This window comes from Rhineura floridana, chromosome 3 (genome assembly GCF_030035675.1).
Source record: "Rhineura floridana isolate rRhiFlo1 chromosome 3, rRhiFlo1.hap2, whole genome shotgun sequence".
In the NCBI taxonomy this organism is placed as follows: domain Eukaryota; kingdom Metazoa; phylum Chordata; class Lepidosauria; order Squamata; family Rhineuridae; genus Rhineura; species Rhineura floridana.
In genome coordinates, this window is record NC_084482.1 from 90329663 (window position 1) to 90357547 (window position 27885).

Genomic DNA, 27885 nt, shown 5'->3' on the forward strand with positions numbered 1-27885 from the left:
TTATCACTCAAGAGGGAGTTGCAGCCAATCCATGGCTCCTGAATATATACCTGTATAACAGATGTGTCAAATACAAAGATGTATCACTGAACACCAAAGTCAGAATCATTCTGACCATGATATTTCCGATCTCTATGTATGGATGTGAAAGCTGGACAGTGAAAAAAGAGGATAAGAGAAAAATCAACTCATTTGAAATGTGGTGTTGGAGGAGAGCTTTGCGCATACCATGGACTGCGAAAAAGACAAATAATTGGGTGTCAGAACAAATTAAACCAGAACCATCACTGGAAGCTAAAATGATGAAACTGAGGTTATCATACTTTGGACACATCATGAGAAGTCATGATTCACTAGAAAAGACCATAATGCTTGGAAAAACGGAAGGGAGTAGGAAAAGAGGAAGGCCAAACAAGAGATGGATTGATTCCATAAAGGAAGCCACAGACCTGAACAGGGTGGCTCACGACAGATGCTCTTGGAGGTCACTGATTCATAGGGTTGCCATAAGTCATAATTGACTTGAAGGCACATAACAACAACAAAAATAACAGATGTGTGTGTTGTATTCACATATGACATTTTTAGATGTGCACACACAAAATATCTTGTATACCAACAAAATGTCCTGTGTGAACACCTTCAGACATCTAGAGAATTTCAGTAGTGAAAGACTCTGTTAAGAAGAGGAAGGAAGATTAGAACAGTTTAAAGATCAATATAAGAAATTTAAAGATCAATATTAGAAAGCTGCAGCTTTTATGAGTTCCTTAACTGTAGACTGTGAGGGGAAATGCTAAAAGATTCAAGACTGAAAGGAGACCTAATCATAGTTTAAAAATATGACTCTGGAAGCTAAGGGTTGTATTCATTGCTAGTCCTACTCAGACCAGACCCATTGAAATTAATAAATCTAAGTTAGGCATGCCTATTAACTTCAGTGGGTCTTCTTTGAGTGGGACTAGCATGGAAGGCTGTATTTACAGTGGTCTGATATGTAATACACACATTTAAAACTCTGTCCTTAATTGTAAGGCAAAGGTGGCTCACCCAGGGCCACATTCACCCTTGGCAAACCTTCTGGAAGCCAAGTGCCAGAAATGGGTGTGGCCATACCACACTCTCATGTTTGTGCAAGCACACACACCCCATAGATCCTACCCCTCAGCTGATCTCATTGGGCATGGGCTAAGGAGCTGCATCAGACTTCTAAGCCCAGGGTTAGCCACTTCTGCCCTAAAAGAATCCCCACCAACGTGTGGTGATTAGTCACAGCAGCTGGTGTGATGAGTGATCTAAGGCATGGTGTTTTTTTCTTTCCCTCTCCAGGTGATTGAGAAAAACCTGAGTGGCTGGTGGTATATCCAGATAGAGGAGAACGAAGGCTGGGCACCAGCTACTTTTATTGATAAATACAAGAAAACTAGTAGTGCATCTAGACCTAACTTCTTGGCTCCATTGCCAAATGAAATGGCCCAGCTCCGGCTTGGTGACAGTACAGCAGAGAGCAGCTGTAACGAAGAAGCACTTGGACCATCCAGGCCTCTGCCTGAAGCACCACCTAATGATATAGACTGTGGGGTGAAATGGAAAGGGAAGGAGGCTGCCAAGGGCACCCCACCAGAGAGCAGCGATGCATCTCTGTCTGTGGGATATGAGGAGATTTCTGATCGGGATGTAGAGGAGAAACCTAGTCTCCCTCCTAGGAAGGAGTCCATCATTAAATCTGAAGAGGAGTTGATGGAAAGGCAGCGGTTGGAACAGAGGCCACCGCCAAAGCCTCCTGGCATGATATTGCCTGTGATTCCCCCCAAGCAGGTTGTCCCTCCAAGGGATAACAGAAAGCCAGAGCTCAAAACAGAGAAGGGGAAGCTGTTCCAGCTGAAAAATGAAATGGGATTAGAGTGTGGGCACAAAGTGTCTCCCAAAGAGGTAAAGAAGCCAAACCTTCGGCCCACAGTTAAGCCAACCAAGCCAAAAGTTGAAGCCCCAGAGGAAAAGCCCGAGCCTGGGACCCAAAACCCCTTCTTGAAGTCAAAGCCTCAGATCAGACCCAAGCCAGCAGCAGCCCCTAGGACAGATCCCCCCCAGGGAGATGATAAACTAGATATTTGCAACCTGAGGAGCAAACTCAAGCCTGCAAAGGCACAAGAGAAGCTGCCCAATCAGGACTCTGTAGCTAGCGAGAGTGCCTTCAGTAACAACAGGCTTCCCGTAGAACCTGCAGTCAGATCTCAAGAAAGACCAAATGTGGAGATGAGGCCTCCATCCAGACCAGAAAGCCAAGTCTTTAAGGACGCTGCCTTACCCAGAGTTCCTTTTGGCCCCTCAAAGCTGGGAGAGAGTGAGCCTAAGAGCAGCTTTCCAGTTCCCAGGGAACCACTTCAGCGGCCCGTGGTACCACCCAGGAGGCCGCCACCTCCTAAGAAAACTTCCATGCCATTACCTGTATCTTCATTCACCCCCTCCCCAGAAAACAAAGCCCCACAAAGGGAAGTGCCTGAACTCAGAGCTGCCTCAGTGCCTGGCAGGCCAATGTTGGTTCCACCAAAAGCCAAAGGTTTCTTGCCAGCAACATGTGAAGATGATGCCAAAGTGAAAAGTGGCTTAGGCCAAAAGGGAATCCCCAAGCCTGTGGAGAGGGAGAGAGGATCTGTCCCCATCACGAATTCAGATATCTCCAAAGAAGCCCTCTACGTGGCAGTGGCAGATTTTGAAGGTGATGAAGAAACAGGCAGCTTTAAAGAAGGGACCTTATTTGAAGTCCGTGAGAAGAATAGCAGTGGCTGGTGGTTTTGCAAGGTCCTTGCTGGAGCGCCATGTTGGGAAGGCTGGATTCCTTCCAATTATCTTCAGAAAAAGCCATAGCCCTTCCTTTTGTCTTCATTTTAAGCAGCAACTCAACATTCCCCATTTTAGTACCAAAATATTTAAATAGCTTATTTATAGTTTTTCGTAAGGCTGGCTCTATTTAAAAAAAAAAAAAAAGTATCTGAGATACCAATTTGTGTCTTTTCCAAGAAAGAATAGGAAGAGAAACAGGCCTTCATGAATTGCAGCTCAAGCTACTGTTTCGTCTCTTGGTAACTCACTCCCTGAACACTTTTTTTATATGGTATCCCCCCACTCCCGGTCCATTCCCCACCCTATGTGCTGTTTAAGTCAACCTGCCCTTCACAAGACCGGCTGATTAAGATGTGTGGGTGGTTTTAATTCTCTTCAGATTCTGGAACAAACAGTGGAGGGGGCGAGAGAGAGAGAGAGATTGAAATGTAAAATCCTGGGAGATTATCGGTTTTTAGCTCGGTAAAGGAGTGAAGCCAGTCCCACTAGTCAAAGAAGAGAAGTGAGAAAGTAGGAAGCCACTGTTTGGGCTGAGTTTCCTTGTTGACTATCATGTGTTAGTATTATGCCGTTAACTATATCCAAGGGCTAATAGGCTCCATGGCAAACAGAAAAATAATATTACGATATATACCTAGGTGGGAAGGCCTATCCAAGTAGCTGTTAAGAGATTTTTTCTAGCCTTATGTAAGTATCTTTTTCTCCCTTATTTGAACAGTTCTCCTGTTAAGAGTTGTCCCCATGTGTGACACCTGGTCTTAAGTCATGTGCACATGTGCGCTAATAGAGTTGGATGTGCTCTCTGTTGTGCAGACCTCTGTATAGGCTTGTGTAGTTCTTGCCCAGTATTCTAGTCTCACTTTAGTAAATAGAGCAGAAGTTGTATTAGGTTATTCATACTGTTCAGCCATAAGAATTTGAATAACTCCAAGATCTTCTGGCAAGATCTTCTAAGGATTTGTAGCAGAACATAGTGCTGCCTCTTCAGGGATAAATTGCACAGCTGCATTCATGCCTGCACACAAGTAGGTCTCTTGTGCTCTTCTGCCATGATTCCCCAGGTCTAGTAGATGATAACTGCCGGGATGGTAGCCCTCCAGTTGGTGCTAATAATTTCTAGTGCAGGGCTTTCCAATCTGGAAGTAGCAACCAGGTTTCAAAAAGGCAGAAGGTTTTGCTGTACCTCGCCTCATTTTACATATTCCTTATGAATTTGCTTGTGTGAACCTTTTCAAAAAGCATGTTTCTCACCAGTGTGTTGGTTGTAGGAGGGGGGGGAGTGCCATGGCATGCATTGACCTACAACAATAGTTTTTGGAGGAGTGTGAACTGTTCTAACTTCTCTGGATAAGAAGGCATGTTTTTATCCTGGTCTGTTAGCTGTGGGCCGTGACCATTTTCTGTGAAGCCATGGAATTGGCTGTTATCTGAGGAGTGCTGGGTTTAGGAGCACATTGTGCTTAATATAATATATACAGTATGTGCATTGGAACAACAGTCATGAGGTGTTAGATAAAGAAATATGCCAATGCGTGTTTGGCGTTTGTCCCTTTATAAATATATGAAGGGGAGTGGTGCTGCCTGATCCTTTACTGATCATCACTTGTGTATATTTAAAGGGACAAGAAATGCACATGTGTGTGTGAGCACACCCTTTTTCTTCATTTAATGCATGTGTATGTGCATTCATGCCTGGTGTGTGAAAATGCCAAAGAACATTGACTCCTGCCCTCAGTCGTAGATGTTTTTAAACTAACCATTGATGCAGATGATCAGTGGTTGTATTTTCAGAAATACAAACCTGGATGGATTCACTGTGGATCTAGGACATAACTGTAGAAAATTCACTTTACATCAAAATTCACCAACAGAGGTCCTAAAAATATTCTGGCTTCAAAAGGACCTCCTCAGAGCTAACAATTTGTCCGTTATTGGCATGAATCAGCCTAGTTTGGTCTTCCATGGACTGAATCCCACTAATTTCCGCCAGACTTGTATCCTCCAGATGTTACTGGGCTACAGCTCCCATCATCCCTGGCCGGGGCTGATACGATGAGAGTTGAAACTGAACATCATCTGGAGAGCACCAGATTGGGGAAGGCTGACTTAAGTTAAATGTGCATTCTACCTGAAATCTTCCTATATAGGGATTGATCCGTTTTTTAAAAGAGGATTTAGGAGTCCAGCTCCTAATTTTGCTTTTGAAGTTCAGTACTTGACATTCACGTGATGGTATGTTTCCTCAATATGTGTTGTTTTGGCCACAGGTTAGATAAAAAGGACAGTGTGTTTCTTCTGTCCAACCCTTAGATTAGCAGTAACCAACATGGTAACCCATCATGTTGTTGGGCTACAACTTCCATCAGCAGCTACAAGCATTCTTGGAGGATAGATTATCTAAACCCATTCTAGTCCGGGTTTTGACTTGGCTTTAGCTGAATCAGCCTTGGTTGCCCTGATAGATTACAGGCATACCCCGCTTAACATCGCTTCACTTAACGTCGCCTCGCTATAACGTACATGCTCCATACGTCCCCATACCCCTCTTAACATTCACACGCTTCACAATAACGTACACTTTATCGGCATGATGCCGCTGCCATCTAGTGGTGATTGCTTGCAGTACAAGTGAAGACAATTGCTTCACTTAATGTTTATTTTCACTTACAGTATACTCTTCGGTCCCATTGAGAGAGGGATAGGGGGAATATGACCCTGTTACTCTTCCTTGATCTCTCTCTCAGCTATTTTTGATACAATCGACCATGGTTCCCTCTGGGGCAGATCTGCAAGATGGGAATTGTGGCTGTTGTTTTTCAGTGGTTCCGTTCCTACGTGCAGGGTCTGTTTCAGAGAGTAGTAGTGGACTACCTGTTGGCTCCCTGGCAATTACGCTGTGGGGACCCACAGGATACCATCTTGTCCTCTATGCTATTTAACATCTGTGTTAAGCTATTGGATGAGATCATTAGACTATTTGGAGCAAAGTGTCATCTGTATGCTGATGACACCCAGCTGTGTTTCTCTGTGACATCTGAATCACGTCTGCTGTGCTAGCCTAGAGCCAGTGTCTGGACACAGTGGTGGATTGGATGAGGGCTGAATCCTGAAGCTGATTCCTGGGAGGGCTGAGGCCCTGTGGGTGAGTGGTTCTACTGTTCAGAATATAGATCAGTTACACATTCTTTTTTTTTTTACAATAATTTTTATTCAAATTTTCATAAAACATAGAAAACAAAATCATAAAACATTCAAAGACAAAAAACAAAACAAAACAAAAATGATTAAACAAAAAAAAATAAAATGTTGACTTCCCATTTGTCACATATCAAATCAGTTATAGGTCTACAATATATAACAATCCTGTCTCTTAAATCATATTATAAAATCACTTTCCTCCAGTAGTTATCTTAATTAATCATCAAATCTCATAAACATTACTTTATTCTTTCCACAAAAAGTCAAAGAGAGGTTTCAATTCTTTAAGAAATATATCTATCAATTTTTCTCCAAATAAACATGTCAATTAATCCATCTCATTAATAATTATAATAATCTTATTGTCATAACCATAGTCCAAATAAACATTTCGATTAATCCATCTCATCAGAATCTGTTAGGTCCAATAATTTCAATAGCCATTATTCCATTATCCCTATTAGTTCCATCTTCCATCTTCAATAGTCCTGTTAAGTCCAGTAATTTCAGTGTCCAATCTTCCATTATCAGTATTCCATAATAATCTTGCTGTTGTAGCCATAGTCATATAATAAGAGTCTGATGGGAATTTCCTCTATCCCAAATATTTTCTTGCCATCCATTCTGAATAAGTTGCTGAAATACTGTTGTAAAGTCATATCTGTGTTCTTCTTTTTTACAAAATGCACTGGCTCATCTCTTAAGAGTTTTTCCATTGTCACATGGCTGCAGTTAATTCCATAGATTTTCTCTATATCAAGCTCCATCACATCATTCCAGTCCAGAAGATTATCCAAGCCATTGATAACTTTATCTCTAATATCTTCATTAATTTCTTCAGAGATAACGTTAAATTCCAAACAGTAGATTTTATTTCTAAAATCCATAAACTCCAGATCTTTTTCCAATTCCACATTTGTTCCAATCTCCAGGGCTTGTATCTTCCCTTTATTTTTTCTTTTCTTATCTCTGATCTCATTCTCCTCTCTCACAGGATCCCCTATTTCTTTAAACTCCTGCGTCATTTTGCTCAGTTCAATTTTCAGCTCCTTACTACCCTGTCGCAGGGTTTGTTTCGTTATCTCAATCTCATCCATTATTTTCTGAAACATAGTTACTTCCAGATTCTCAGCCACTTTCTTGATTGCCATTTTTAAAACCACAAAAACAAAGCAAAACAAAAATAAAGAAAAACCACTTCTTATTTCAGCAACAATTGGGTTAATATTCCAGGCTTGATGACATCACAGTATAAACAGAGCAACCTGCCTTATCTCTCTATGTTCAAGAATGCAAAACAAATTTAGTTCCCAGCATCAAAACAGTTAGTGGCGTCGTGAAGAAGCAGATTCGTCAAAATAAAATAGACCAAAAAGAGAATAGTCCCAGACAATATAATATTCCTTGGAATAGAAATCAGGAATAGAAATCCCTCTTCTGTGTATATCTTTAGAATGCACTTCCAGGACAGCTTTTTGCGACAGAAACAGAGATAAGCTGTTAATTTCGTGGATAACAGAGAAGAGTTATAGCTCACCCAGAAGCTGTCCAAAGCCGATCAATCTGACAAATCTCCTTTTGCTGCAACAATTTAAACCAAGTAAAAAAAATAATAGAAAGAAGGGTGCTTGCCTGTTAGTCCGTTCTCTCTTTAAAGAAAAGATAAACATATCGCTTAAGCAGATAGAGCTTGTTCGAAAGTCCGTCCGGCATTGTTGGCTGGACCTTATCTCATAAATTAATGAAATCCAGTCCTCCCAACAAAAACAGGCTTTTGAGGTTGATCTCTACGTTTCTCCCTGCCCGGGAGAAATTTCATCAGTCAAAAAAAAAATGTTCTGACTGATTTATATCTGAATAAGCTTCTTTTGAGGCGGGAGCCCGTCCCAAAAGCAGGCACAAGCGAAGTCACCCTTCCCGGAAGTCGATCAGTTACACATTCTGAAGGAGCAGGTATGCAGTCTGGGAGTACTCCTTGATCCATTGTTGTCACTAGACTCAAGTGGCCTCAGTGGCTAAGAATGCTTTTAACCAGTTTTGGCTGATGCGCCAGCTATAGCTGTTCCTGGACAGAGATAGCTTGGCTATAGTGGCTCATGCATTGGTAACCCCACAAGGGAAAAATTGTAATGTGCTCTTAGATGGGGCTTACGTTTGGTTCAGAAGCTGCAACTACTGCAGAGTGCAGCAGCACAGCTTGTGACCAAGATTGCATCCATCAACTCTACACCAGTGCTGAAGAAACAGCATTGGCTGCCAGTGTGCTAAACAGGTACGGTTTTGCTGTTAACAGCATAAAGCCCTAAACAACTTAGTACCAAAATATCTGAGCCATTACCTTATCCTCTGTATACTTGTATGCTCATTGCAATCTTCTATGGGGTCCTTCCTTGGTAGTACCACATGCTTCAGAGGTTTGTTCCACGGCAGCTTGGACTAGGGTGTTCAGCGCAGTGGCACCTGCCCCGTGGAACACACTCCCCACTAGAATTAGACAGACGCTAAAAACTTTTTTTTATTTTACAGGCTTTCCCAGAAGGAAGAGTTGACTCATGGGCAGTATCTGATTTGTTTCAGAATGTCTTTTAAATCTGTGTTTACTTTTTGTATTTTTATTGTTTTGTTGTTTACCATTAATTGTAGATTTAGCAGTTTATAAATATTCCAAAAGTGTACATAAATCAGCCTCAGCCAGCATAGCCAATGGCCAGTGTTGATGGAAGTTATAGTCCAACATCTGGAAGATAGAAAGTAGGCTAGCTTTGACTTAGAAGGATTTCCTTGGTCTTTGCTTGGTCAGTAGATAGGAACTCATTTTGGAGGCCTTTGTGTCACATGAGATCTGAAATCTGTTCCTTACTGCTTTGTTTTTTCCACCCAGTTTACCCATTCTCAATCCCAAAGGCCCTTTCCCATTTTGCTATATGTGAAGGTCCTTCCCACAAGATTCCTAGTACTCTCCTCCACCACCACCTTTTCTGTCCTCGGTAGAACCTTCACAACCTGAGGGCCCTGGACTTTAAGTACTAGGGCTGAAAGCAGACCATGACACACATGTGCCTCATTTTTTATTATTACATGAAGTTCAGACAATAATACCTGCCTTGCTGAGTATGAGAAGAATTGGTGAGCTAACATTTGCCTCACTACTTTGTTCTATGCCAGTCTTCCCCAACCTGTGCTCTCCAGATGTAGTTGGACTACCAATTCCTATCAGCCCCAGCAAGCATGACCAGGGATCTGGAATGGCACCAGGTTGGTGAAAGCTGTCAAATGCTGAACGGTAAACTCATTCTAAATATATCTGTTACCATAGGTGAAACTTGTCCGCTGCCACATATTTACCCTTCCACCAAGCTCACTGACCACAAAGCAGAGTAACTTGTTTACCACAGGGACAAAGGATATTCAGCCTCTTGCTTACCAAAGCCAGCATTATAGTCCTCTGACTGGGATGTTGAAGGCGGATAGGAGGCTGCCTAAATGGCCTTACATGCCTCTGCAATCTTTCAAAGCCTGTTTTTATCTCTCATATTATGTAAACCTGTATCAATCTGTACTTTACCATGGGTTTTTTTTGGGGGGGGAGGGGGGCGGGATTTCTGAGGATGGTAGATGTAGCCTGTGTAAAAATCATGTATACTTCCAGCATTAAAGGGTGGTGGCCGTTACTGTTTTTTTTAGGAAAAGAAATAAAAAATAAGCTTGACTGGTTTCAAGCAGAATTGTTAACATCTTTGTTTGTTCCTTCTGTCTCTCCAATGTGCCAAATGCTGTTTTAACAGAACAAATTCCTCAGGTAGTTGAGGTGTGGCGCTATTTTTTGAAGACTATGTTTCTTACACTTTAATTCCGTTGCTGTCAGAGGGCCTAGGACTAGATACGGAGGGATGAAACACTGTTCTGCAGCTGTTTTAAGAGCTCCATTCATTGATTCTATGGATGGCAATCTGAAACATCCACAGCTTGCAAACCACCAACAGTACTGGAAGGAGGTCTCTTTGGTGATGTTTAGAAGCTACAGAAAAGCAAGCATATTTCTTCCCATTGGTGTAATCTGTCTTGCGAGAGCTAAGTTTGAAGTATTGGCCAAGTTTCCACCGCTTCTTTCTTTATCATACATGCTGGGATAAATTGGCAGAATGCATTATTTACAATTCGATTTATTAAAACACACAGAACAGGTCTTGCTTCTGCCAAGTTAGTCCTGACTCAGCCTTTTGAACTCTGAACCTGGCATGCTAGAGGTGATCTGTTAATATTCAATAGCTTATTTTCAAACAGCATTTTGACAGTCTCCCACCAGAGGCTAAGATGGCAGATCCTTTTATGGATTGGTAATTGATTGACAGAATAGGAACCTGAGAATAGGAGTATTTGTTATATTTATTATTTATTTATTTATTAAATTTGTATCCCACCCTTCCTCCCAGTGGGAACCTGGGACAGTAAATGGGCAGTTTTCACAATGAAGAGCAGCAGTAAGCAGTGGTGTCCCAGAAGATCCTATTTTTTCATAAATTATACGCAGCTAGGGATGATCCATGAAGTGGCCACATTCGTGGATGGCATCAAAATTATCCAGGATGTGAAATGCCAACTGGACTGCAAAGAGTTCCAAAAAGATATCTCCGGACTGGGTGAGCGGGCAACAAAATGGAAAATGAATTTAAATGTAAGTAAGTGGAAACTTGACATACATTTGGGGATGGGGGAAAATGAGAATTCCTAACTTTACATTATACACAGATGAGATCTCAACTGGTAGTGACTCTCCTGGGAAGCTCAGTGAAAATGTGGGATGAATATGCAGCATCTGAAAAAAATGCAAAGTCTTCTTACTACAGATGATTCTCTGAGGCTCTCCTGTATGTTTGGTTGGGACATGGCAGAGGCCCTTATCTGTGGCTGCACCTTGGCTCTGGGATTCCTTACTGTGGGAGGCCAGCCACACTGGGTCTCTAATAGCTGCCTGCCACCATATGAACAGCTTTCTCTTCAGTCAAGGGTATAGCCTGACGTTAATTTTCCTTGTCATTTTCTTCCTGTCTTAATTATTAATGTTTAATTATTTTTAAAATTGTGATAAGGTTTTCCATTGTTTACCAGCCTTGGACATTTTATGGCAAGATGGGAATGACCAAATAAAAGCATGGTGTGTACTTTTACGCAATACAAGCTGGTAGCCATCACTACATCTTGCGGTGATGAGTTTCTTAAAGGGGACTAGACACATTCAGGGAAGAGCATAGGTCTGTCAATGGGTATGAAGCCTCCCAGGTTATCAAGATCCCCACATATACTAATAATGAATACAATTCACAAACTGCCAGTTTTACATAGCCAAAATGATACCATCCACATACAAGGAGAGATTGGCATGCTCAGGGGAACCCCAAGCTTTGCAGCAGCACACACAAAGTAAATCTTTAGACCTCCCCCCTACTCCAGGGCAATCTTCTAAATAGGCCTCTATGACACATTCAGTAGCTTTCAAATGCTGACTATTGTCTATGTGGGGAGTGGGGGAAGAGGACATGCCTGACTGGAATAGTGAACAGAGATATTCCATGGTTACAACATTTTGGTTGTTGCGGGTCCCACTCACATAGACTGCTTGTGAGCTGTGCTGGTCCTCAAGGCCAAACTGGCACCATCTATGCATGAGAGGAGATGACAGCGGCAACACCAGCCCAGTTATGTCTCAGGCAGGAGATTAGGGAATAGCAAATAGCACCCTCCCCATCTGCACATCCCCATCTGGGTTTAGTGGGTCTGTTTACTGCCACCTAACTGCAGCTGCTACTCCTGCTATTTCCAGGTTGCCATGGAATGCTACTGCTACAGTGAAGCAGCAGATGGCACTCTAACAGAGCTCTTTGGTTGGCTGCCTATCTGCCTAGCACCGCTGCCTGCCCTGTACCACTGTGGGTCCACAAGTACAAAGATTTGCAGATGCACGCACATGCACACACAAAAAATTTTCAGGAAAAAATGGCTATAGCGTGTGTGTGTGTGGGGGGGGAAGAGAACTTGAAAAGGTCTAATGAAGATTGAGCATGTCAGTGGGTATGGAATGCTAATGTACTGCAGCAGGGTGTGAGGTGGAAAAAAGAAGGAATGGAATATCTGGAACAGGAGCTCTGCTCTCCAGCAAAATGTACAAGTGGAACACAAAGTTGCCTTGCAAATAGCGTGGGAGAGCTGCCACAAGGCCCATAGCTGGACTCTAGATTTCCCTGCAGCAGTGGCAATAGTATCTTAGCTTCCTATGTTTCAGGCTGGCCTGGAATAAAGTTCAGGGAGCAGTTACCAAGCATATTCACCCAACTCCTCAGAGCCATCCTTATCAGTTAGTTTGTTTTACAGTTGTGCCACTTGAGGGAGTAATCAGCCATTGTTGCAGAGCTATTAAATTACATGCCTGTGTGAAACAAAATAATAGAGTTCTTTAGAAATCTTCGTGCAAATCAAAAGCCTGTGCAGCTGCCAAAAACTTTGTCAATGGGGGTCACTTTAATTTGTCCATAACTCTAGGACCAAATATTCTGGAATTACCAACTACAAGGGAGGACCAATTATTCTAGGAGAGATTATAGGAGTTCCTTTGAAGTTTTTGTCTGTTTTTAGCCTTTCTTCATCAGCATAGTTGGGAGCTTCAAATGACCACTATGTGGTGCTATTAACGCAGTTACCGAAGCGTGAGTAACTGCCGTGTTTCTCTCCCCCCCCCATTAAACCGTGTAACTCCTGAGCAGCACCTGTTAGCTAGAGGCTGTGGTGGAAGCAAATTTCTAGTATTCAGTTCTTCCCTTTGATCTCTTGAGCTAGTCCCAAATAAATTATGCAGAAGCTATGCAGCAGAAATGGAAATCCAGAAAGTTGAGAGGGGTAGTCTGCATGTATGTTTAGGCTTGATTATAATTACATCTGGGGTGCCTCTCAACAATCCTGCCCCTGTGCAGTCAAGAGCTGAAAGGATGGGACTGCTACTCACACCAAGATAGAGCTGAACGGTAACTCTTGATAGGATTTTGGTTTTCTGTGGGCTGTTGCTGCTCAACAGTACCCACTGGTGGCTTTTGGGGAAAATCTGGCTGAAGCTTAGGTGTCTCTTGCTCTTTTTGTTTTCCTACATTGAGATATATGCATGAAAGAGAATAGTGCCATTGTTCTGGATCACGATCAATGAGAAGTATTTCATCAACACTTTGTGTACTTGGAAATCAAATGAAATACAGAATCCAAATATGTCAAAAGTAAAAGATGGCTGTTGAAGCTCATCTAGATTTGCAACTTATTGCCACTTATAGAATAGTTGGGCTAATGGGAGATGTGGATTCTAAGGCAAATCTTGGCATTTTGAAGCCTGGACCTGTATTGTATTGTATCATAGGAGATGAAAGTCTGTCTTGTAGTCCAAGATGTAAATCATGGTGAGGACAAAAGGCTAGGATGGATCCCCACCCATGTGGGCTGTCCTGGCACCTAGATAGTTACATTTACTAGGTTTGATGTCTCCCACTTTTGCCTTGTTCATAAGTGGTACTTGGGTCTGACAGAGAGCACAGTACAGTGTAGGGCAAGGAGTACAGTTAATAGAACATAGTAACTCAAAGCCCACCAAACCTTAATACTGGCTTCCTTCCCAATGGAGAGGCACATGGAGCAGATTATACTATGCCCAGAATTCCCTGGAGCCTTGATTAGAGACAATTCTTAGCAAAAACATGAACTTTGACCTCTTAAAATTATTAGACTGCAATCCAAATGCATCCATCGTTTCTGACAAGTTGCATTAACTCAGTCTCATGTTTGCGGCTGAATAATTGAGGGAGTTGCATTAGAAGGGGTTACAGATGATGCATTTCCATTGGGGGTTTTTCTGTCCATGAAAATAGACCTGAAGGGTCACCTCAATGAGCAACTGGGCTCCTACTGGGAGAAAGGGCGGGATATAAATCTAAACAATAATAATAGTAACAACAGTACAGCGGAATAGAAATAATGAAGTAGGCTGTGTTCTGGGGAAGCTGAGGTGTCTCATTTAGATTAGTAAGTGACAGGTAAGCAGCCTGAAAAAAGTGTTTCTCCATCATTGATCCGTTCTTTGCTCTCAAGAGTTGCTGACATGTGCATGGGAAGTCCAAGTAGTATGTCTTACCTTTTTCTTTTTGCACATTTAACTGCTCTTAAGCTAATAATGGAAGACCTCCACTTTTAACATCTATAAACCTAGAAGTACGGTGTGTATGTGAAAAATGGTAGCCATGTCAGTTGCAATTCTATGCTTGTTAATGGGGATTTAAGGAGCATACGTAGGACTGCAGTTACTCTTATGAGCACTCTTCTCTGATGTTTTCAATGAAGATGTGTAGCATCTGGTTTTTTAAAATATCATTTATTAATATTAATCCTATGTTCTCTAATTAAAACCTTTTGCTAGCTTCAGCTAAATAGTTAGCCTACAATTTTAAGGTTAATCTTCCTATATTTACTTCTTGTGAGAGATAGGAAGTGACTGAGTGTCAAGTGAAGAGAGGCTTGGGAGTTGTCTCTAATGCCTGTAACACAGAAGCAAGGTGAGAGCTCCTTGCAGGGTACAAAAGCAACACAGTAGCACCTGACAAGTTACCTACAGTGAAATGGAAAGGGATGTGACAGCTCAGCTTAAAGTAAGCCTGGAAGTATTTGCAGGCAGTACAGAGGGCAAGGGACCATGACTCCTGCCAGAGTAAAAAAAAAGCTTAACATCTTGAGGTGTGCGTGACAAAAGCGAACAAACAAGAGGCTGGTTCTACATTGACAGTACTCAATAGTTGGATGGGTGGTTCAACATTTTTAGAAGTGAGCATTCATCAGTACGTGGCTTAGCACAGTGCTCTGGTGTTGGCTATATATGGGTCACAGTACTAGGTTTATTGCAGGAGACTGTCTCATGCAAGACCATTTCAGTCAAGTAGTATAAGCAACCTTTTAACCTCCCCTGCTATGCTTATGCTCTTTCTCTCTCCCCCGCCGCCCCATATTTCTGGATCAGTGGCCAATTTGTGCTTATGCCGCAATCTGAAACAAACACCCAAAAACAGCCAACAAAGGGGGAAATGTCTAGTGCCAGGGTAAGGAAGAGATACCGTATATTCCGGCGTATAAGACGACTTTTTAACCCTGGAAAATCTTCTCCAAAGTCGGGGGTCGTCTTATACGCCGGGTGTCGTCTTATTAGGGTTGCCATATTGCCCGGATAGCCAGGTTTTACCCAGATTCTAAGCATGACACCCGGTGCCCGGCTAACCCCTTAGATGGCCCGGATTCTCAGCTTTTATTTAAAAAAAAAATTAAGTTTCTAGGTGGTGTGGTTCTCGAGATATATATAAAAACGTCAGGCAGCCCCCCCCCGGTTAAATCTTTTTTTAAACTACTGTATAGCACTTCGTAGCTTTAACCCCGCCCGTTCAGGGTTGCAGCCAATCAGGGATTGTGTTTCAGTTTCATTGACCTGAGGCAGCATCTAGAAAACAAAATGGTGGTTTCACCCCGTTTATCTGAAAATCTCATAAATTGGGTAAGTATATACATTTCAGTTTTTCCCCCTCTTGTGTGTAGGAGTCAGATCCTGGGCAGTGTTTTGAAAACCTTCCCAATAGTTGCTTTTGGGGGTAAAAACAGTGCTAATCCCATATGTCCAGAGTAATCCTATTGAATTCAGTAGGAATTACTTTTGAGTAGACATGATTATGAATGTGCTGAAAATCAATGGGACTTTGGAGTGAATGTAAAAAAGAATTGTGTTTGTGTTCTCTTTCTGCCCCCCCCCCAGTCCTATTTTAAAGCAAGTAGGCAGGGCTTACTTAGGTATTGCAGTTTTTATTCTGTAGGAAACTAATACTGATTTTTAAAAAACTAATACTGATTTTTCTGCAATGACCAATTGGTTTGACAATAAACTATTATATGGGCTGTATGTATTTATACATCTGCAGTGTGTGCGTGTGTGTATGGAGTCTTTCCAACACCCCTGTGAGGTAGGGTTGGAAACCAAGGCAGCTCACAACAAGAAATAAAGCCATTTAAAATCCAATAATCATAAAAACAAGTATAAACAGTTGCAAAACAGTGTAAAGTGGCATGATTCGGAATTTTGGGTTATGTGAATGAAGTTGCTTATCACTTGAGGTTGCATTTCTGTCCCTGTTTGAGTAAGCCCCATTGAATACGCTGGGACTTGCTTCTGAATAAATAAACCTAGGATTGCACTATAAATATCTTTACAGTTTGTGTAAATAATAAATATATTTGATAGTCATGCTTATATAAATATTTCTTCATTTATCATATTTTTGGTTTTTGGTTAGGAATCCTGACTGGTTGTGAGATGCTTAGTTTTTTGCCTTATAGGAATCTTGTTGTGGTTGGTATGGTATTACATTTAGGAAAGTGTTACTGCCTTCTGTATTTTTTTTTCCTATTTGCATTTCACTTATCTTTAACCTCACTCCATTACAGCCATAGAAGCAACAGCAGCATATGCAAGATAATTAACTCCCATTAGTGATAAGAACAAGAATTTATAATTCTTATTTCAATTAAAACAAGAGGCTTATCAATACTTTGAAGAGGACCAGATATTTATTTTCTTTCTGAGCCCAGGACTGGGTCTTTCATGATGCCCGGTGTGTGTGTGTGGGGGGGGGAGCAGGAGAGTAGTCGATAAGACAGACATCCTGGCATTGATAATCGAATTAGCAAGGTATGTGTGGGGTTGTTGTACACTTCCAGGCTCAGTTTCATTTTGAGTATGGAGGTGGAACCTGTGTAGATGTGGTTATCAAAGGGGGAAGAAATTTTGAGTTAAGCAAAGCTCTGCTTTTATAAAACCTAAGAAACATACAGTACTTTGAATGTCTGAGTGCCTGCACCAGTGGAATACTGGAGGAACTTGTAAAACTTGCTGCAACAGTATTTAGAACTGAGCATGTGGTGTGAAAGACTCCTTTTCCTAACATTTTGGCTTGTTTTTCTCTGATTGTGTATTTTTATTGTTTTTACTATATTTGTAAGCTGTGCTGAGCTCTGTTTTTAACAGCAAAAGGGCAGGATATAAATTCTCTTAATCAATCAATAAATACTCCATAGTGTTGGAAACTAGAGTCTAGGCATTTAATGTTGCTTTTTAAAAAAAGATTTCTTACATCTTTCCCCAGTTTTTGGTGGTAATTCCTAGGCACAAAAACAAAACAACTGGACAATCCAAATATTAATATTTATAAGTTTATAAGTGACAGTTTTCCTGCTAAGTACCTGCATGTCATAAGCAGGGGTAGTCTTATACGGTGAGTATATCCCAAACTCTATATTTTAACTGGAAAAGTTGGGGGTCGTCTTATACGCCCAGTCGTCTTATACGCCGGAATATATGGTAAATTGTTTGCCACGTTGTAAGGTCCTTCAGTGAGATAGTAACAGAGGCTTTTCAGCCAACATGTTGCTTTACTATGATCTATTGCTAGCTTTTTGAAGTAATGAAAGGAGAAAAGTAAAGGCATTGTCTTACTTCACATTTTTGATAAAGTAATTGATCATGTTTTGTTTGTTATCATTTTTGGCACTACTTTAACCAATCACCTTAACAAGAGGAGCTATGAGTCAGTCCTGCATTGTAAAGTTTGGATTTTTACCACGGACCAGATGATGCAGTTAAACTTCTACAGCAAATCCCTATTTAGTGACGGTGAAAACTCCTGACCTGGAGCCAACAAAAATTTTTCTCCTTGTGACTAGTTGTTTCTGAATCTCACAATGATGACCAGACATACTCTCTGCTTTTTACCTTTGTCTACTGTAGGCCAGTGGGTATATTTACAAGCCAGCATTTTATTTCTTTCATGAACAAGTAAAATTTTATATTAAATTAATGTAAAACAGACCAAAATAAAAAACGCACATACACACTACAGATCACAATACTAAAGAGTATTAACATGGAGAGAAGTGCAAACGTCCCTCCCCCAGTAATTTGCATTGAAAGTCTATTACACAGAGATTGGCTTGTTTGAGAATGTGATGTACAGATCACTGTCACGAACCAGAAAAATATCAAGAAGTTTTAGAAATCTGGAAACTTTTTAAAAAGCTTTTATACAAAGAGGAAAAGGGGAAGAGGCAAAAATTCAATGAAAACATAAAATTTTCACTCCAATATTAAAAAAAAAGCAAAGTTCTTGGTGAACACATAAAATTCTATAAAAACTACCAGCCATCAGTATTAGGTTCTTTTTCTCTCTCAATTTTTAAAAGTAGCATTAAAAAGGATAAAAAGTGCACAGACACCCTTATAAGGCACAAACAGATCTTCTGAACAGAGACTTTTTTCAACAAAAAAAGCAATAGCAAGAACAAGTTGCTAAATAGCCTCTACTTTCTAAAAGTTGTTTGTCAGAATTTGAAAATTCCTTATGAGACTGCAGTAAGTAAAGCTGTATGTCCATTACTGCTCTTTTCCCCACCTGCTTCACAGCAACACTCTGGCTGTGGACTTACCCTGCCTAAAGCCCTCTGAGCCTCTGTCAGATGCTGCTGCTTTTGGGAAATCTGCTCCAGCAGAAATAATTAAGAAAACATATGTCCTTTCCTCCTCTGAACTGTCTCATTTTGTACCATTATCATAGATCTATAAATTTATTTTAAAAATTCAACTGCAGTGGAAACTAGTAAAAATAAAAAGGCACACTGTTCCAAGGTCACTTATAGCACAATTCTATACGCATCTATTCAGAAGTAAACTCTGTTGAGACCAATGGGACTTATCCCTGTGTGTGTGTGTGGGTGCACTAGATCTAGTCCAAAGGTATAAAGGGCAATGCTCAAGTAGACTTTCATATGACACACAGCAGCCAATACAATTTAATCAAAGTTACAGCTGCTAAGGGGGGGGGGGAGGAGAGGAACATCAAAGCCAAAGGAGTAGGAACAGACTAGAACAGAGAACGGAAGTAGTGATCAGTACCCAGAGAACACACACCGATTATTAAAACTGCCATACTTCCTTACAATTATGGCTGTTCTACAAATATGTAAACCTGCTTACTTCTTTCTGGTAAGGTTCTCCAACTACTTCTCTAACTGTGGCTTTTGAGAGTAACTAGGGGCAGCAGCTTTAAAAAAAATCCATTCAGCTTCATTATGATTTATAGATATGTTGCTTAATGGCACAGTAGCTAGCTAGGTATCCAGGATCGAATTAAGATGTTAGGAAAATATTCTTGTCGTGCATGTGGCAAACATCAAGGGCTGTGATCATACAAGCCCAATTGCCCAAGTCAAATCTACTCCAACTTCCAACCCAAGTATCACATCTCCTTTGCACCTTAAACCTGTTCAGATACTCACCGTTAATATGCTCATGGATGTACAAAATACATGCCTATCAGCTCAGAAGTTAATGCCAGCAAAAGGCAAAAATCCACACTCTTTAAGGCAGATGCTAAGAACCTTTGGCCCTCCAGATGTTGCTAAGCTACACCTTCAGTCATTCCTACCCATTGACATCTAGAGTGCTAAAGGTTCCCCACATCTGCTTGAAGGTAATGCAAGTCCCTGGAATCTTCTGATGAGCTGTGCTGCTTGCAATGCTACCTGGACAGTATCTCCATGTTGTATAATTGTAGTGTTAATTGTCCCTCCATAGTTATGAACTCCAGCTGCTAGTGTATATGTTAAATGTAAGAGAATGAATTAAATGTTTATGGACATTCTATTCACTGAAAAGACTGTTAGTTTAGGTGTCAGTTACTTGTCTCAACACAAAGTAGTTGCATTCCATGTGGGCAAAAGTTGTTTATAGAAACTGATGACTTCACTGTCCTTCACATTTCTGTATGGTAATTAGGATGCTCAAAAGCACTGTAAAGTTACTGGAAGGCATGCACCACAATGTTGTCTCAAAGCATTCTAAAATGGAAAAGAAACAGGTTTTCCTGTTGACAAAAGATATTATCTGTCCTGTAAAGAAAGGGGAAACTTATTTTCATATTTTATGCCTTTGAAGTGCCTTTCCTTTCGCAATAAGTAATTGCAACTGATGGCAACTTAAGGCTGCAGGGATTGTGCCACTGGCATTCAACAGCTTCTAGTGCAACCCATGAACAGTGTGAGTACAGTTGAGGGTTAGAAAACCACTAAAACTAAAAAGAGAGAAAGAGACAAACAGAGGCTAAGCTCTCCATGAAGTACAACTGCTACAGCCGTTTTGGTTAAGTCATCATGAGAAGCTTAGTCCACACTCTATATTCACAAAACACTCCATGTTCATTAAACAGACTTAGTCTGTTTTACTGCATTGCTGCATTCCAGCTTAAACTATATTATTTCACCTACCAAGGGATCCACATGTCTTATCAGTTATGGCCAATGTTTCCACTGGCTTACATTTCTCTTATAACAATGCATCAAAGTATGCCACCCAAAAGAAAAACAGCCGTCTGCCTCCTAGAAGGGCCCTAAACGCTCAGAATAGTTTTTTTGGGGGGGAGACATGGCATAGAGTTGACAATGGCTCTTAGCACAGTCACAAGGGAAAGTGAGCATTTGTGCTTTGTGGGATCCTAGGAAAGTTCTTTTATTGCTTGCTTGGCACCTCTTCCTTAAAGCCCAAGAACATTTCCCATTATATTCAGCCTATTGCAGAGTTCAAAGCTGCCTATGACCACAATCAGAATGCATTTATCTTTAAAGCCCAAGCACCTAATAATAGCTTGCTAATTCTTTTTCCAACAAACAATGCCAAGAAAAGGGCCTTTTAATTTCAGTAAGATGCCTCCATTGTGGAATAGATGACAACTTCCTGGAGAAGAAGAAATGACAGCTCCCATATGGCTGCATACTTTTCTAACGAAATCTCTGGGGAGGAATGGAGGAAAACATCAATCAGCTGTTTGCACAAATCACAAGAAAGGAAACTGGACTTTTGAAACCCAAAATTCTCCAGCTTTCTTCCTTTGCAGCCTTGTTACAAGGAAACGTCAAAATTGTCACAGCGGATGGTTGCTTGCCTGTGACCATTCATAACCTCTATGGCATATGGTGTTCCTCTTGTGCACATGCAGAGACTTACTCCTTCCAATAAATGTAAAATTCTCCAGATAGAGATGCGCTTTGCAGTTGCTTAGTGCAACAGCTGGAAGCTTCAACTTGTGATTTACGGAGGATGAAAGTAGAATTGTTTACTTGCTGTGCTCGAAGGACAGCGATAGCTGTTCGTCCTTCACTATTCCTCATACCCCTGCCCCCCTCTTTGAACTGTGAATGGAAAAATGCCTTGGAGTGAGCAAATGGCATCCAGTGGCTTTTGCCTTGCTCACCACTCTTTTAGAAGATGACAGGAGTCATTGCACTCTGTGGTGCAACTGTTGGCCACTGTAGGAAACATTTGGTAAATGAAATATTTTCCTCATCCTCCTCTGTTTGAAACTGCCTGGAAGCTGCTTAATTCAATAATATCCCATGATTATGGTGGGGAAGGTGCCCACATTTTTTTAATTTAAATAATTATTTTCTCCTGATACCTTTCCCAAGAAGAGAAAGCTGTCTATTTTTATAAGACAATCCAATTTTCTTTTTGGAATCTACAAGGCAAGTGGATTTACAACATCCCCATCATTTTAACCCAACAGAGCAGCATCTTTATGAAGCTCTTCCCACTCTGCAGCTACACCTTCAGTCTCTACAAGGACCAGAGTGATCCCAGATCACTTAATTATCTCTGATTGGTCAAAACATGGATATATAGACAAAAGAGCCACTTGGTAACCACTGACCAGCACAATAACCCATAAGCAGTGACGGTAAGGTGTGGCAATTGCTAGCAACATTCTTCCTCCTGCCCCTCACCACTCACACCCTCAGGGTAGTTGGATTGGGGTTAAGGACGGTAGATTTTAATAATGTCTTTGATGACCCGTCGGCAGATTGGGCAGCAGGCATTGAGTTGTTTCTTCAGCTTAAGACCACAGGTGTTGCAGAGGCACATGTGTCCACAGGTATAGATCACCACATCCACCTCGTTGTCAAAGCAAACGGTGCACTCCCCATTCTTGCTGCTTGAGGGTTCTGGAGGTGGGAACACAGGAGACACTGGAGGGCTCAGAGGAGAACTTGGAGCAGTCACTACAAGGAATGGGGAACAAAGAAATCTTGGGTCAGAACCATTTCCCTATCATTTGGGCACTGATCTTAAGCTGGAAAAGGTTTTTTCCAGATAATTTAAAGGATTACTTTGTTTATACCATTTTTCTCTAAAGCAAACAGGTTTTTTGAAATGTTTCAAAACCCAGAAAAACTTTGACACAGAGACAACAATGGGACCAAAGAAATGTGTGTACACCCTTATAGGAAGCAAAACTTCTATCAGTCCTGTTTTTACCCTCTGAAACTGGAGAAAGACAATAGTTTTTTAAGCAATCAGCACACAAGAGATTTTAAAAGACCTAGAATACGCTGTACAACTTGGATGGATTGTCGCTCGATAGTCTATGTGTAATGATTTATCCCTATTATAGCTGTAGCATGAACTACAGTCCATCACATTTTGCTGCCTGGCATGAACAGTGATCATGCCAGGATCAGCAACACCCCTCCCTGCCCCAAATGGTAGTAGGGATTTTTCTCTAAACGAACATTCTAAAATGCATCTCAGAAAATTCAGATGAATTCCATACAGGCACCTATGTATTTTCATAGAAGTTGGTTCCCTTAAAAAATATTTAATTGTGTCATAACAGGTCTGCATTTAATGAATGGGATTTGAGGCTGTTCAAAGGACAAATACAAGTAGCGCTGTGACTAATGATGCAGCTGGGTCAAAGCCGAAAGAAAGCCCAGAGGCTGATGTAAACAGATGCGAAAGGAGAGTCCGGAGTTGTACAACGCACACAATAGGAACATGGAATGTGAGAAGCATGAACCAGGGAAAGTTAGAAATTGTCAAGCAAGAAATGGAACGCATCAACATTACAATACTTGGCGTGAGTGAATTAAAATGGACGGGAATGGGACATTTTCAATCAGGCAATTACAAAATATTGTATGCAGGAAATGAGAAATTAAGAAGAAACAGGTTTCTCTAATGGTGAGAAGTGATGTAGCAAAAGCAGTTAGGAGCTACAACGCAAGGTCTGAGCGAGTGATATCAATGAGATTAAACAGGAAGAAATTGATCACACACCAAAACAAGATGTGCTAATCATCATGAGGGACTGAAATGCAAAAGTAGGGAACAGAGAAGAACTAGGAATTGTGGGGAAATGGGGCTTAGGAGATAGACATGAAGCAGGAGAAAGACTTACTGAATTCTGTGAAGCCAATAATCTGTTCCTCATAAACGCATTTTTTGAGCAACCGAAAAGACGACTGAACATGTGGACATCACCAAATGGTCAGTATAAGAATCAAATTGATTATATAATTGGTAGCAGAAGATGGAGAAGTCCCATACTTTCTGCAAAAACCAGACCAGAAGCAGACTGGTACAGATAATGAACTGGTCATATGGAAAATCAGAGTAAAGCTAAAGAAGAACAAAGCAATCATAATGCCAAAATACAATTTAAATAACATTGCAGAAGAATATAAAGATCAAATAAGGAACAGGTTTGAGACTTTAAACTTAGTTGACAGAGAACCAGAAGAACTATGGAGTGAAGTCAGAGATATTATCAGGGAAGAATGCAAAAAGACAATACCTCTAGTTAAAAAGAAAGAAAGATCTCAATGGATGACTGACAAAACTCTTAAAATGCTTAAAGAGAGAAGGAAAGCAAAGCAAAAGGAGATAGAAACATGGTCAGAACCCTAAATGCAACAATACAACAACTAGTACGTAGGGACAAAGAGAACTATTGCAATAGTTACTGTATAGAAATAGAAGAGGAAAACAAAAAGGGTAGAACAAGAGCCCTATGCCAAAAGATTAGAGAAATTAAAAGGGAAATTTAAACTATGATGAAGGACCAGAAATTTCAGAATGTGAGGTGAAAGCTGCTCTTAAAATACTTGGAAGAAACAAATCACCACGAACAAATGGCATACTAGTAGAGTTGCTACAAGTTACTGAGACTGAATCTGCCCAAATTTTGGAAAAAAATTGTCAACAAATATGGAAAACTAAACAATGTCCCACAGACTGGAAGCTTCAATATACATCCCAATTGCAAAGAAAGCGGATCCCAGGGACTGCAGTAATTATCGAACTATTGCCTTAATATTCCATACAAGTAAAGTAATGCTCAAGATTCAACAACAAAGGCTCTTACTATACACGGAGCGAGAAATGCCAGATGTCCAAGCTGGATTTAGAAAGGGAAGAGGCACCAGAGATCATATCGCAAACATACGTTGGATAATAGAATGGACCAAGGAATTTCAGAAGAAAATCATCCTGTGCTTTATAGATTACAGCAAAGCCTTTGACTGTGTAGATCATGAAAAGCTATGGAATGCTTTAAAAGTAATGGGGGTGCCATAGCATCTGATTGTCCTGACGCACAACCTATACTCTGGACAAGAGGCTACTACAAGGACAGAATATGGATAAACCGATTGGTTCCCAATTGGAAAGGGTGTGAGATGGGTGTATTTTATCACCCTACCTGTTTAATCTATATGTAGAACATATCATACGGAAAGTGGGATTGGACTAAGATGAAGGAGGTGTGAAAATTGGAGGGCGAAATATCAATTTAAGATATGCAGATGATGCCTTTCTCTTAGCAGAAACCAGTAATGATTTGAAACGAATGCTGAGGAAAGTTAAAGAGGAAAGCACAAAAGCAGGACTACAGCTGAACATCAAAAAGACTAAAGTAATGACAACAGAAGATTTATGTAACTTTAAAGTTCGCAATGAGGACATTGAACTTGTCAAGGATTATCAATACCTTGGCACTGTCATTAACCAAAATGGAGACAATAGTCAAGAAATCAGAAGAAGGCTACGACTGGGGAAGGCAGCTATGACAGAACTAGAAAAGGCCCTCAAATGCAAAGATGTATCACTGTACACTAAAGTCAGGATCATTCAGACCATGGTTTTCCCGATCTCTATGTATGGATGTGAAAGTTGGACAGTGAAAAAAGAGGATAAGAGAAAAATCAACTCATTTGAAATGTGGTATTGGAGGAGAGCTTTACGCATACCATGAACTATGAAAAAGACAAATAATTGGGTGTCAGAACAAATTAAACCAGAACTATCACTGGAAGATAAAATGATGTAACTGAGGTGATCATACTTTGGACACATAATGAGAAGACCTGATTCACTAGAAAAGACAATAATGATGGGAAAACAGAAGGGAGTAGAAAAAGAGGAAGGCCAAACAAGAGATGGATTGATTCCATAAAGGAAGCCACAGACCTGAACTTACAAGATCTGAAGAGGGTGGTTCACAACAAATGCTATTGGAGGTTGCTGATTCATAGGGTCACCATAAGTCATAATCGACTTGAAGGAACATAACAACAACAACAACTACTACCCAGCATTAATATTTGTATGTTTTGTACTGTTTAGGGATTTAGTACTTTTACTTATTGATTTGATTAATTTATCATTAAGAGTATGTTTTGAATCAGATACATTGAACCCACCTTTCACCAAGTCCAGTTCAGGAAACACTTCAAATTCTGAAGTTCCATTAATAGTATCCTTCAGCATTTACTCTTAACCAGCTAAGGATGTTTACCAGAGCAGCTCATGGTGATAGATTGAGCAGCATTGGCTTTCATCCAGCTGTGGTTCAGTGAAAGTAAAGCCTGTATTTCACTCATCAATAGGAACTTTAATCCTTTCAGGATTTCAGTAGCACCATGTGGAGTGCCATTTGTGTGCATTTTATTATCACGTTAAAACTTCAATACAAATGATTTTGTACTTACTGTATTTCATAGTCTACCTTTCATTGATTTGTGCCTCATACGCTGTAGGGTTTAGCAGTCAAGGCTGTCTACCTTTTCCCCATTTCTTGGTTTTGCCAAAACTACAAGTTGCAGTCATAGCAAAGTGTAGCTCCTCCCATACAGGCCTTTTCTAGTGATCTCCATGTGATGTTTGCAATATGACCTTACCAAGTAAGTATCTTGCTGTTGATGAAATCACTGAGAAATATACTATGGGTCATGTATAAAAAGGGATAGACCAGGGCTGGGAACCTGTGGCCTTCCAGATGATGTTGGAATCCAACTTCCAGAATCCCTGCCTGCTTGCCAGGGCTGATAGAAATTGCAGTTTACCAGTATCTGGAAGGGCAAAGACTCCCCATCCTTGGGAAAGACACACAATGGCTATCTGTATTGGTGCAGCCCTTTCCCACTTACTCCCCTTTCCCCAGAATAGGCTACTGTGCAATGGTTTTACTGAGCAGGTGAAAATGGGCCTCTTCTTAAGATTGCCTTAAGATTTTGTGGGACATGTTTGTCAAGTAGTTTTAGTTTCTGTGGACTTTGTTTTTCCTCTTCTGTAAAAGAGGAAGGACCGTATGTCCTCCCCTTCATGACTCTAATGCAAATAGATGGAAACCTTGAAAGCAGTAATAGCAGCCTTAGGAAATTGAGGCACTCCTCTCTCACAGCAAGGAACAGCAGGTGCAGCACACACTGTGCAAACTGTAACATGCCACTGTTCAGACAAAGCAAGACTCAACTTGTCAGGCTTGGTTCACATTTTTGGGCCAGGGTGCTGGATGTGGGTATCCCAGCCACAAGAGTGGAGGACAGGGAAAGCAAAAGGGTCCCTTACCTAGGGACGACTCAGAAGCAGAAGAGGATCTGTTCACGCTGAATGCCATATCTGAATCACTGTCATACTGGGAACCTCCAGGGGATCCTGACGGGGAGACGGCCACAGGGCTGGACTGCACAGTGCCTGAAAATGAAAAATACAGGTTCAGGAGTGGGGCAGGAAACTCTCAGGCAGTAAGTGCTGAGTTGAGTCTGCCCTGGGACAGCAGCATCCATTTCCTCTCCACAACAGTCTTACAAAAGACAAGAGATCCCAGTCGCATTGTTCAATTTGTTTAAAGAAAGGGAGCTTCCTCTGGTCCCAGGTTTGCATTAACTGAACTGTTAAAGCTTACTCTGTACTTACCTAATTCAGATGGGCAGGGCCACTAATCTGACTGGCAATAGGAGTTTGAAAGCCTAGACTAGTGGTGGAGAACATCCGTACCTAATTAGGCTTCCAGGACCTCCCCATTTGGTCCAAGAGACTGTTCCAACCAAGCCACACTCTCCTGCCCTGTATTTATTTATTTGATTTATATCCTGCCCTCTCTCCTAGTAGGAGCCCAGGGCAGCATATAAATCTATAGCCATCAACATATATGTATGGCAGGTAAAAATACGGCTCGGCCAAAAGCAGAGTTTGCAGGCACCACCAATAAGATGAACAGGAAGGGCCCAGTTACCTAACTGCAGGCACTCAACCCTGTTCCATAGGAAAGGGTCCTCTGAAGTCCACTAACAAAGACCTTGTAAACAGAGAATTAGGAACCCAAGATAGATGTCATGTTACTAAAATGCAGCCCTTCATCTAGCCAACTGAGAGTAATGCCTATCAAGACCTATCAAGTCATGATAGCTAAATGGAACATCCTTTCCATAGATAGTATATTCTTCCAGACCAGATGTTGGTGGCCTCATGAGAACAGAATATGGCACTAATCCTCACCCAGCTTGAGCATCTGGTTTGCTTATTTTTGGTAAGAGAATGCTGGGGTAGACTCATTTTGGGCTGATCATGACAGGCAATTCTGATGTTCTGAATTATGCAACTACAATCAATCCCATTTC

At 41.1% G+C, this 27885-nt stretch overlaps 2 protein-coding genes across 5 annotated transcripts in view; one reads left to right on the forward strand and one right to left on the reverse strand.

Annotated features, from left to right (window-relative positions):
- SH3PXD2B (SH3 and PX domains 2B) overlaps positions 1–6230 on the forward strand; it is a 148913-nt gene extending 142683 nt beyond the window's left edge. For 2 of the 3 annotated variants that reach the window (XM_061616894.1, XM_061616895.1), the window contains one exon: positions 1330–6229. In XM_061616894.1, the coding sequence (XP_061472878.1) occupies positions 1330–2868 (1539 nt within the window). In that variant the 3' untranslated portion in view covers positions 2869–6229. Of the gene's footprint in view, positions 1–1329 lie in introns of all 3 variants that reach the window. The other variant, XM_061616896.1, reaches the window with a different exon arrangement.
- Positions 6231–16774: 10544 nt separating this feature from the next.
- NEURL1B (neuralized E3 ubiquitin protein ligase 1B) overlaps positions 16775–27885 on the reverse strand; it is a 327198-nt gene continuing 316087 nt past the window's right edge. The window contains exons 4-5 of one of the 2 annotated variants that reach the window (XM_061616897.1): positions 26834–26959; positions 16775–22206 (exon numbers count right to left, since the gene is read on the reverse strand). In XM_061616897.1, coding sequence (XP_061472881.1) covers positions 21962–22206; positions 26834–26959 — 371 coding nt within the window. In that variant the 3' untranslated portion in view covers positions 16775–21961. The remainder of the gene's footprint in view (positions 22207–26833; positions 26960–27885) is intronic. The other variant, XM_061616898.1, reaches the window with a different exon arrangement.